The sequence below is a fragment of the Vulpes lagopus genome, chromosome 12, assembly GCF_018345385.1.
Source record: "Vulpes lagopus strain Blue_001 chromosome 12, ASM1834538v1, whole genome shotgun sequence".
Lineage (NCBI taxonomy): Eukaryota > Metazoa > Chordata > Mammalia > Carnivora > Canidae > Vulpes > Vulpes lagopus.
The window spans coordinates 20588538-20600698 of record NC_054835.1 but is presented as its reverse complement, the minus strand read 5'-3'; the positions used below and the strand labels follow the sequence as shown (position 1 = coordinate 20600698).

At 42.2% G+C, this 12161-nt stretch overlaps 2 protein-coding genes across 3 annotated transcripts in view; one reads left to right on the top strand and one right to left on the bottom strand.

Moving 5' to 3' along the window:
* The first annotated feature begins 679 nt into the window (after positions 1–679).
* Positions 680–8550, top strand: TEFM (transcription elongation factor, mitochondrial). 2 transcript variants are annotated; one of them, XM_041725964.1, is made up of 4 exons: positions 680–757; positions 1861–2324; positions 5912–6061; positions 7881–8550. In XM_041725964.1, exons 1-4 carry the CDS (start codon positions 727–729, stop codon positions 8316–8318), a joined length of 1083 nt encoding a protein of 360 aa, XP_041581898.1. In that variant the 5' UTR covers positions 680–726; the 3' UTR covers positions 8319–8550. The 2 variants fall into 2 exon arrangements, with proteins under 2 accessions (XP_041581898.1, XP_041581899.1); XM_041725965.1 differs by lacking the exon at positions 5912–6061.
* A 2108-nt stretch (positions 8551–10658) lies between these two features.
* ATAD5 (ATPase family AAA domain containing 5) overlaps positions 10659–12161 on the bottom strand; it is a 52758-nt gene continuing 51255 nt past the window's right edge. The window contains exon 23 of the mRNA XM_041725966.1: positions 10659–12079. Coding sequence (XP_041581900.1) covers positions 12001–12079 — 79 coding nt within the window. The 3' untranslated portion in view covers positions 10659–12000. The remainder of the gene's footprint in view (positions 12080–12161) is intronic.

Genomic DNA, 12161 nt, shown 5'->3' with positions numbered 1-12161 from the left:
TTCCCTGGCTCACCTCCAATCCGGCTTCACACTTGTACAGGTGGCCCATTTTCCAGAAACACACCTCTGGTCTGACCCTATTCAAAATTCATTTGACAACTCATTCCCCCCACCCCTCACCCCTCACCCCCGACCCGACCCGACCCCGACCCCGACCCCATCCATTCTGAGTGGACGGCGGCTCCGACTTGCAAGGCTCGGAGGCAGAGGCGCGGGCTCCTGGGCCGCCCTTCCTGACCCCCTGCCTCTCCGCGGAGTGATGGGGTCACTGGTGCAGCGGCCCGCGCTCCCACCACATCCGCCCCCTGCACCCCAGGCAGGGCTGCCACGGCAGGGCCGCTCGCGACCTCATATAAACCCAGGGAGGCTCCCTGGAGGAGGGACCTTGCCAACCACGGACTAAAACTGGCCTAGGCGTTTGCCTCCCAGAGATTCGGCCAGCTGGGCCGAGACCGAGAACGTTTCGGGAACGCTGTGGAAGGCCGGTGCGGACCCCCCAGGGGCTGGGCTCCCCCCCCCAGGCCCCGGAGCCCCGCAGCCCCGCAGCCCCGCAGCCCCGCAGCGGGAAAGCGGCTTCCGCACCTCCCGCCCCGCCCGCCTCGGAACGCCGCTGGGGCCGGAACCTTTCTGCCGCGAGCCCGGGCACTTCCCGGAGAAGCACAGACATGCGCCGGAAGTCGGTGGGGGAAGTCTGGAGCGTGGGAACCCAGTGCTTGATGTGGGAGGATGAGCGTCTGTAGTCTCCTCGTGGCGGGAGGTAGGGTTCCCGCCGGTCCTTGGCCGCTGGTCCTGGAGTGGGTCCTCCCGCAGGCCCCGTGGTGTCCTCGCTGAGCTGACGGCGCCTCGGACCGACCGTGCTTCCCGGCGAGGGGTTCTGGAGCGGCCCCCTCCCCAGCGGGGGGCGGACGGGGGGCGGGGGCTCAGGGGCGACCTCCGGGGGCGGGACCGTGTCCACCTCCACTTTACAGGATTCTTTCTTTTTTTCCTTCTTTCTTAAAGATTTTATTTATTTATTCATGAGAGAGAGAGAGGCAGAGACACAGGCAGAGGGAGAAGCAGGCTCCCTGCAGGGATCCCCACGTGGGACTCGCTCCCGGGTCTCCAGGGTCACGCCTCGGGCTGCAGGCGCACTAAACCGCTGGGCCACCCGGGCTGCCCCAGGATTGTTTCTTTTATGGTGTGTTTTTCTGCTGGCGGTAGCAGTCCGAGTAGAAATCTTGAAAAGTGTACGGGTGAAAATAAAAACCGCCCCTTGCATCTGCCACTCAGCTGAGACATTTCTCATAAACGTATACAATTTAATTTTATCTGGTCCCATCGCAGGAGAAAGGAACTAGTGAAAATGGATGTGGAAATAAATACTAAGAGATATTAATTACAAAAAGATCCTTCTAAAGTTAATGTCAAACAGGTTAAGTAGTTGAGGTCATTGTTTTTGTTTTTTAAGATTTTTATTTATTCATGAGAGACACAGAGAGGCAAAGATACAGGCAGAGGGAGAAGCAGGCTCCAGGCGGGGCGGCCGGTGTGGGACTCGATCCCTGGACCCCAGGATCACACCCTGAGCAGATGCTCAACCACTGAGCCACCCAGGTGTTCCAAGTCATTGTTTTAAAAAAATATATGCTTCTTGATGGGTATAAAATAAGATTTCTAGGTAGCAAAACCTAAGAGCTTATCCAGGGAAATCAAGACCTCTCTTCTGAGTGTAGTATATAGTTCTAAAATTACAGGAGAAAAAATAATAATAAAATTACAGGAGAGTCTCTGTCCTTTTGAAAAGGCTTTGGTCAGGCCACAAGTAATCCCAAAAAGAAGTAGGATATTCCAACTTAACATTTGGCTAAATTTCCCTTTTAGGAAGGTGGCGATGTTTTCCAGTTCCGTTAGGGTCATCATTGTTCCAAGTGCTACCTAATTCCTACTGTCGGAAGAAATGCACCGCACCTAAGAAGATCATTCCCAATGCTGCTTTTTGTGATGAAAATACAAAAGATTCTGGAAATGAACTTGACAAGCTCTTCTCTTCAGAGCAGCAGGCTTCCATCTTGCATGTGTTGAATACAGCATCTAATAAAGAACTCGAAGCTTTCAGATTGCTTCGTGGAAGGAAATCCGTCAATATTATCGAGCACAGAGAGAAGTTTGGGCCGTTTCAGCATTTGGAGAGTTTAATGAATGTGCCCCTGTTCCAGTATAAAACTGCTATTCAAGTTTGTAACTCCATTCTTTGTCCAGAGACTGAAGGGAAAAAAAGAAAGTTCCAGGACAACCGGCTCTTGAGAAAGCTCATCAAACCAGAAATAGAAAGAGAGAGGCTTAAGGTATATCATTTTTCTTTTCTTTTTTTTTTAAGGGATTTGTTCATTCATTCATTCATTCATTCATTAGTGAGAGACAGGGAGAGAGAGGCAGAGACATAAGCAGAGGGAGAAACAGGCTTCTGACGGGGAGCCCAATATAGGACTGGACCCTGGAACCCCAGGATTATGCCCTGAGCTGAAGGCAGATGCTCAACCACTGAGCCACCCAGGCTTTCTGGTATATCGTTTTCTTAAGGTCTGTTACACTACGGCATATGGGTTGAGAACCTACTTTGTAAAGCACTATTCTGGGCAGCGGGACAGCTTATAGTTTAGTTTGGTATGTGATCAGTACAGAAGAATGAGATGTAGAGAGAGTAAGTGGGCAGTGAGGAGGACCAAAAACCATGGGCTGTGCCTGGTGGGCAAAGTTGACTGATAGAACAAAACCTGAATCTCAGAGAGAATGAGGCTTGTTGGAGGAGGCCGGCATTCTAGGAAGAAAGAATATGTGTAGAGAAATTGGTTTGTGCGAGGTTTATTTAAGAGGAATTGAGGAACTGATCGCATCTGAGGGTTATATCGAGAATAATGAGAAATTAAGATGCAAAGAGGGTTATGGCCAGGGAATGACTTCAGAACATTATACTGGTCTTTTCAGCTTGACTTATTTTCTGTCCCTCCCTCCTCCTTTTAAAAAGCATTCTATAAGCAGATGCTTTTCAGTGTTTCTTAAAAACAAATCTTAGAATCATGTGGCATGTCAAACATTAAATCTTGGAGGAGAAGCGTAGGTCCTGTGTAGCAATACGTGATAAAATATTCTCTCATCCCATACTGAGAGCACATTTTTTCTGGACCAGTCTTAGTTTATGGATACTTTCTGAAAACCTGATAAAAGCTAGGGACCCTCTTTTCAGAAAACAAAAAACACATTTACGTAGAATATTGCATATACTTTCAGAGGATTTGTAGGTTTCATGAAGTCCATTCGTGGGCTACTGATAGAACTCCTGCAGTTGATCTAGAACATATTTGAACCAAATTTTTCAGGATTTGGATTTCCTTTTTTTTTTTTTTTTTAATTTTAATTTTGAATTTTTTTTAATTTTTTTTTATTTTATTTTTTTATTTTTTTATTTATTTATGATAGTCACAGAGAGAGAGAGAGAGGCAGAGACACAGGCGGAGGGAGAAGCAGGCTCCATGCACCGGGAGCCTGATGTGGGATTCCATCCCGGGTCTCCAGAATCGCGCCCTGGGCCAAAGGCAGGCGCCAAACCGCTGCGCCACCCAGGGATCCCAGGATTTGGATTTCCCTTCAGAGTTTTGACTACAAATACTATTTATACTCATTATAATGGAATTGCAGTCTTACTTGGATAGGTTCTAAAGTCATTTTGTATGTAATACAAAAAATTGTACTGACTTCCAAATAAAGTATTTTTTTTCCTCAAAAAAGTCATTTTGAAAAAAAAAAAAGTCATTTTGTATGGAGAAAGTCATGCAGTAGTCTTTTTTTTTTTTTTAAAGATGTTTATTTATTCATGAGAGACACAGAGAGAGAGAGGCAGAGATAGGCAGAGGGAGAAGCAGGCTCCATGCAGGGAGCCCGATGAGGGATCCGATCCCGGGACTCCAGGATCGTGCCCTGGCCCTAAAGCAGGCGCTTAACTGCTGAGCCACCCAGGCGTCCCTCATGCAGTAGTCCTTGAAAAATAAATCCGTTGCCCGTGACGACGCACTTTGTGCAACCTGGTTCAGTAATACTTTTTTTTTTTTTTTTAGATTTTGTTTATTTATTCATGAGAGACACAGAGGGAGGCAGAGACACAGGCAGGGGGAGAAGCAGGCTCCATGCAGGGAGCCCGATGTGGGACCTTTTTTTTTTTAAGACTTTTTATTTATTTATTCATGAGAGACACAGAAAGAGAGGCAGAGAGGAGAGGAGAAGCAGGCTCCATGCAAGGAGTCTGATGTGGGACTCGATCCATGTGGGAATCTGGGATCACGCCCTGAGCCGAAGGCAGACGCTCAACCGCGGAGCCACCCAGGTGCCCTGGTTCAGTAATTCTTATGTACACTAAAGCTTGAGGATTATTGAGCTAAAGAACCAAAAGAAGGTCTATATTTTGTAGATGTCTGGGCATCTAGACTATTCTGCCTTTAGTGGATATTCATTCCTTAGTAGTGAAAGGGAGATAGGTATAGAATTACACAGTGGTCCCGCTTCTCTGCCTTTGTTTCTGTGGAACACACTTATTTATCCCTATAACTAAATGAACTATGTGCGGGTGAAGTGATGCCGTTGTACTCCAGCCCAGACTTGGCGGAGTTAAATCCATGCGTCCAATGATCTATTACACATTTCCCCTTAGAAGCCCTACAGGCAACCTGAATACAGTACGTTAAAAACCAACTCCTCTTCCCCTACCTTCCCAGGTTGATCTGCTTCCTCTCATCTTAACGGTGCCATTTATTCGCTGCAATAAAAGTAGGTTTAAGCTCCCCCATCCCAAATATCAATTTACCCCCATCATCTCTGGGCTTTCTTGTCATGGCCACTGTCTTCTGTTCTTAATGCTTTGTCATATAACAGGCACCTTACAGATCCCTACCTCTAGTCTAGCCTTCTATGGCCCATCTTCCACACAGCAGTCTGTGATGGTTCTGATGTAAATGCTGTGCCTGAATGTTGCATGCTTTGGTGGCTTCCCGGAGCTCTCAGGATAAAGCAAGGTACTTTTTTTTGCAAAGTACTTTTTTTGCAAGGTACTTTTTGCAAAAATCTGCCTTCCCGTCTGCACATTTCCAGGGTCTGGGTCTGAGTGTGTGAGTTGTCACATAGCCTATCACATGTGGTGAAATAACTTCTGTTTACTATTTACTCATCCTCCTAGTCTTCAGGAAGTCTTCCCGGACCATGTCTCCTCTCTACAGCCTAACTGTTGTGTGGTGGCATTTCTTATAATTTATACGTATGTTCCTTGTTTCCTGGCATCTAGCACAGTCCCCAGGAACATTTGAATATTTGAATGCCTACTTTGGGTTAGGTAAAGGTTGTCTATAAACCAACAGCTACTGGCTATCTTTTAATAATAGTTATTCTTGCATTTATTTAACAATTCAGTTCATAAACTGGAAGTATTTTTCTTTGTTTTAAAGATTTATTTATTTTAGGAAGAGAGTGGGGGGGCAGAGGGAGAAAAAGTCTTCAGCATATTCCTTGCTGAATGTGGAGCCTGATGAGGGGCTCAATCTCATGACCTGAGTATGAAACTAGGAGTCAGATGCTGAACCAACTGATCCATCCAGGTGCCCCAGTATATTTCTATCACATAAACTAATTGAGCATTGGGCAGCCCCGGTGGCTCAGCGGTGTAGTGCCGCCTTCAGCCCAGGGTGTGATCCTGGAGACCGAGGATCGAGTCCCACGTCGGGAAGCATGGAGCCTGCTTCTCCCTCTGCCTCTCTCCCTCTGTCTCTCATGAATAAATAAATAAAATCTTAAAAAAAAAAAACCTAATTGAGCATTATGAGTTTATAGTTTAAATTTTGTATCTTTTAAAATGTTTATACTTTTAATTAAACCAGCCTTTTTGTTTTAGGCAGTTACTAGTATCGTATCCATTGTTTTTGGAACTCGAAGAATTGCTTGGGCTCACCTGGATCGTAAATTGGCAGTGCTGGATTGGCAGCAGAATGACTGTTGCCAATTGATGAAAGGAACATACTTATCATCTGTCTATTTACAAAAGGTAAAGCATCTGCCTCTCTAGATTCCTGCCTGCTAGATATCTCCTTGTGTGGTTTAACCTTAGGGAATGTAATGTAATACTACAGATAGATTTCCTTTGGGGGGGATCCCTGGGTGGCGCAGCGGTTTAGCGCCTGCCTTTGGCCCAGGGCGCGATCCTGGAGACCTGGGATCGAATCCCACGTCGGGCTCCTGGTGCATGGAGCCTGCTTCTCCCTCTGCCTGTGTCTCTGCCTCTCTGTCTCTCTTTGTGTGACTATCATAAATTAAAAAAAAAAAAAAAAAAAAGATTTCCTTTGGGTTATTATTACCCATTCTTTTTTTTTTTTTTAATTACCCATTCCTTATTTCCATTCTGTTCCTTCTGTGGAAGAGCAGCTTAAGACCACTCAGTGGTTGTTCCTACCCATTCAGTGGTTAATTACCCATTCCTATCATGTTTTCTGTCACCTATGATTTTTAAAATTTGAATCTTCTTCATTTAGTTCATGAAATACCTTAATATATCAAAGGCAGATACTGAGAAAATTGGTGGTAAAGTACATTATTCTAAATATTACAGGACTTCATCACTCTATTTATAAAGCTTATTTTAAATTTTTTAAAAGATTTTGTTTATTCATTTGAGAGAGAGAATGTGCATGCAGGAGGAAGGGCAGAGGGAGAGGGAGAAGCAGACTCCCCTGCTGAGTAGGGAGCCCAGCCCGATGTGGAGCTTGATCCCAGGACCCTGAGATCATGACCTGAGCCGAAGGCAAATGCTCAACCAACTGAGCCACCCAGGCACCCCTTATTTTTCATTAAAAAAAAAAATTATTTACTTTAGAGAGACAGAGCAAGGTTGGGGGTAGGGAGATAGGGAGAGAATCCTAGAGCAAATGTGGGGCTCAATTCCAGGACCCTGAGATCGTGACCTGAGCTGAAATCAAGAGTTAGACACTTAGCTGAGTGAGCCACGTAGCTGCCCCAAAGCTTATTTTTCAGAATGCTTCACTAATTGTCTTATTGGAGTCTTCAAAACCTTGTGAGATGGGCAGTAATTACCATCCTGATTACATATATGAAAACTGGTATAATCAATCAGGGCATCTGACAGGATTGTAGGCTAGGTATTTTTTTCTTAAGTAGGGTCCACACCCAGTGTGGAACCCAACATAGGGCTTGAACTCACAACCCTGAGGTTAAGACCCAAGCTGAGATCGAGTCAAACATTCATCCACTGAGCTACCCAGGCACCTCTGATGGAGGCTAGTTATTCTAACCCTATGCTCTGCTCTACATGTTTTTAAAAGGGTTTTTTTTTTTTTTTTTTAATTTTTTAAAATTTATTTATTTATTTATGATAGTCACACACACAGAGAGAGAGAGAGAGAGAGGCAGAGACACAGGCAGAGGGAGAAGCAGGCTCCATGCAGGGAGCCTGATGTGGGATTCGATCCTGGGCCTCCAGGATTGCACTCTGGGCCAAAGGCAGGCGCTAAACCGCTGCGCCACCCAGGGATCCCCTAAAGGGTTAATAAACATTTTAAATTGTCTAATCTTAAAGTCAGTAGATTTTAGAAATTTTGAAGTCCATTTTACAGATGAAGAAACTAGTACTTGGGAGGACTAAGTGATTTGCCTTAGCTCAGTTTATTCCAGATAGAACCATGAGCAGAACATGGCTGTCCTGACTTCTCCATAAAATTATTTTTCAGTTTTTAAAAACAGTAATAGTATAATGTACATTATGTATTTTAAAAATAGAAATGGGAGAAGGAACCCAAACAACAAAACTTAATTATTTCTATTCACTTATTTTTTTTCTTTTTTTTTTAAAGATTTCTTCAGTCATTTCAAAGATACCTACAGCTGACTTCTACATTCTGGAAAAAATAGGGCTTTCAATTCAGAACACATCTCGGTTTCCCCTACTGTTACATTTTCATATCATGGAAGCCATGCTGTATGCCTTATTAAACAAAACGTTTGCCCAGGATGGCCAGCATCGGGTGCTGAGCATGAATCGAAATGGAGTGGGGAAGCACTTTGAACTGATGATTGGGGACACACGGACTAGTGGAAAAGAGCTGGTGAAGCAGCTCCTCACAGAGTCTGTTCTGAAGGAAGACCCTCGGGTCATCTTCCCTAAAGAGAAGATTGTACGCTACAGACAGATGTTTTCATCTACTGAGCAAAAGAGAGCAGAAGAGTTATATGATTCCCTATTACAAGCCGTTGCCTTCTATGAATTAGCAGTTTTTGACACCGAACCTTAAAATGCTGAGGTTAATATAAAGAACTCTGATGTTATATTAATTTATATTTATTAGCTCTAAAGCCATAAAGCCAACTGTTTTTAACATCCATGTTTATGAAAAAAAAAAAAAAAAACATCCATGTTTATGGAGAAGAAAACATGTTTGTATTTGGATGTTTAAAGTCAGACTTCCGGCTGTTGAATTGTTCACAGAATAAGCCAAGTCAATAAATACCTTAAGAGATTCTGAACCTTTTGGGTTTCCGTGTTAAAAGTAAGAGGTCTCCTTTTTTTTTTTAAATTTTTATTTATTTATGATAGTCACACAGAGAGAGAGAGAGGCAGAGAGACAGGCAGAGGGAGAAGCAGGCTCCATGCACTGGGAGCCCGACGTGGGATTCGATCCCGGGTCTCCAGGACCGCGCCCTGGGAAGGCAGGCGCTAAACCGCTGCGCCACCCAGGGATCCCAGTAAGAGGTCTCCTAAACAGACCAAACAAGAAAGTTATTCCCCCTGAAAAGCTAATTCCATCCTATACTAAAGGATTTGCATCATTAAAAGAGGGAATAATGACTTTTCTGGGTGGAATTATATAATCAGGAACACAATTTATGAAATTCTGTTAATTCTGTAAGTAGTATGTGGTTCCATGTACTGCTTCCAAAAGGTGATTTTCATCAATTCTATCAGGCCCAGAACAAACAAGCTTTGTCTAATAGGTTCATTTTTTTTTTTTCACTTCGAAATATTTTACTTGGTCAGACCAACTTTTTTTTTTTTTTTTTTAAAGATTAGGGGAGGGAATCCCAACCAGAATCCATGTTAGGCATGGATCCTGACTTGGGGCTTGACCCTAGGACTCTGAAATCACAATCTGAGTCAAAACCAAGAGTCAGGGGCTTAACTGACTACACCATTCAGGCACTCCTAGATAAGCCATCTTTTGAGGAGTAGCATTTTTTTTCCTAACTCACATTTCCCACTACATTTGACTTAGTTCAGGCCCTCATATCTTACCAGTCTTAAACCCAAGTCTCTAATGTCAAAGCATCACATTTTTCCTTTAATCTATAAAGTGAAATATGCTTGTTAGAAGAACATTCAAATAATCATGTAAAATAAGTAGAAGTCCTCTCTTCTAGCATCTCCCAACTCGCTAGGGAATCTGGGATACAGTCTGGACTTGTCATTCACTAGTAAATCTCTACATTTACATATGGTTTTTTTTTTTAATATTTTACTTTTTTTTTTTTTTTTTTTATGATAGTCACAGAGAGAGAGAGAGAGAGAGGCAGAGACACAGGCAGAGGGAGAAGCAGGCTCCATGCACCGGGAGCCCGATGTGGGATTCGATCCCGGGTCTCCAGGATCGCGCCCTGGGCCAAAGACAGGCGCTAAACCGCTGCACCACCCAGGGATCCCTACATTTACATATGGTTGTACACAAATATCACCTTGGATCTGCTGTAGGTATCCCAAGTTATATGTCTCAAATAATCCTTTTTTCCTTCAAATCCTCTCCTTTGCCATTATTCTGTACTTTGGTAAATAGCTTCACCAACCATCCAGTTGTTCATGCCAGATATGTGGCATTCTACCTCCCACATATTTCTAGAAATAGCTTTGTGAAAATGTGTTCATTTTAGACATTTACAGGATAAGATGCTAAGTACTGAAAAAGCTATCAATTTAGTTACTTTAACTCAAAAGTGGATCTAAGTCTTAAAGGAATTTACCACCTTTAAGTATTCATAATTTTCAAGGTGCCTGGGTAGTATAGTTGGTTAACTGTTGGATTCTTGGTTTTAGCTCAGGTTGTGATCTCAGGATGCTGAGATCAAGCCCCATGTTGGGCTCTACACTCTGCTCAGGGTAGAGCCTTTTTTTTTAAGTTTTTTATTTATTTATGATAGTCACAGAGAGAGAGAGAGGCAGAGACACAGGCAGAGGGAGAAGCAGGCTCCATGCACCGGGAGCCTGACGTGGGATTCGATCCCGGGTCTCCAGGATCGCGCCCTGGGCCAAAGGCAGGCGCCAAACCGCTGCGCCACCCAGGGATCCCTTTTTTTAAGTTTTTATACATTTATTTGACAGAGCACATGAGCACAAGCAGGGGGAGCAGCAGAGGGAGGAGGAGCAGGCTCCCTACTGATCAGGGAGCCTGATGTGAGGCTCGATTCCAGAACCCTGGGATCGTGACCTGAGCCAAAGACAAGACACCCAACCAACTGAGCCACCCATGCATCCCACAAGGGTGGAGTCTGTTTGAAATCCTTTCTCCCTCTCCCTGTTCCTCCTACTTGTGCTCTCTCTCCCTCTCAAATAAATATATACATCTTAAAAAAAAGAATTCATAATTTCCCCCCCAAACCTAAAAGAAAATCTTATGTGTCCCTATTAGAAATATTCCCATTATTTCTTGATTTTTACTTTGTTTCTCAGCTACTGAGAATTACCAGAATTTTCTAGTAAGACCAAATTAACAGGTAAGTCCTCTACAAATAGTGAATGCTAGTATGCAACAGAAAAAAATTCATATACTTCAAAACCCACAAAACTTCAGATCTTTTGTACAAGAGCAAAACATGTAACCTTTAATTAAATCAACATACTATCAATGAAAAAGTAGACTGAACAAATAAGAGGTAAAACATATCTTTCATACACATTTGTAAACAGGTATACACATCAGTATTTTCCATCTGTACAAAATTAGGATCCTTACCTTTGAGGTAAATATATAATTCACCAGATAATGTAACTGAATTCTAGGCTAATAAATATAAACACTTAAAATAGGAAACTATTTTCAGATATACCTGATTATGCAATAGCAAAAATGATTTGAAGTAAAATGTGGGATTTAAAGATCTTGTAATTAAAAAAACACACTTTCTCCAAAACCAACCTGAAGTCGAAATGGCTATGATGTAGAAAGTTCATATAGTAAAATCCTTTGTTACAATTTTAATGAATAAGCAGTTTGTCCAAAATAGATATATTAACACCATTAATATCTTTATGAAATAAAATACTGATATAAAAATACAAAAAATGTACAAGCAAATGATGTGAGTTGGCAAAATATACAAGATATCACGTGCATGGTTGCCAAAAAAGGATTTATGAAAATGACAATTCATAATCTTGTTTTCACTTTGTCAATATTCAGTGATTCAATGGTAAAATATGCTGGAGGAATACACTAAAAATAAACTTATTGGGAAGATGGCACTTTTTGAAAAATGATGCATAATTTCTTCCCTCGGAAGTTTTTATGTATTACATAATTTTGTATTGTGTAAACTAGATTATCTCATAGATGATTCATATATACAACTTGACAGAGTACTGACAGGCTGGAGAGAGGTGGGTTAAAATTAACAGGAAAGAAAAATTATGGATTAACAGTGCAACACCTTTAGAAATATTTAGTGAATTCTACCTTCTAGAACAGCTCACTCACACAAAAATACAACACTAAACCAATACAAAAAGTTTCAGGAAAAAAAAAAATCACCACAATCATAAATACAATTTGTGACTCAAATTTTTTCACTTTAAATATTTGCACACTAATAATATACAAATAGTCCTTTTTTAAATGTACATTGAGAAATAAATTCTTCCATGAAGATCAATATAAAAATGTATCTTGAGGAACACATAATAATCTGTACAAGGCATTGGTAATGTAGATGTTAAGGGAAGCCAGCTGCCAGAGTGTTCACAGTCTCTTTCGAAATGTTAAGATGAATCCCTTCAAGATAGTGCAGGAACCTGTCAAAATTACAAGGAAAAATGCAATTTTTAAGAATCAAATGAGAATATTTATTAATCTTCAAATAGCTATATACAATGT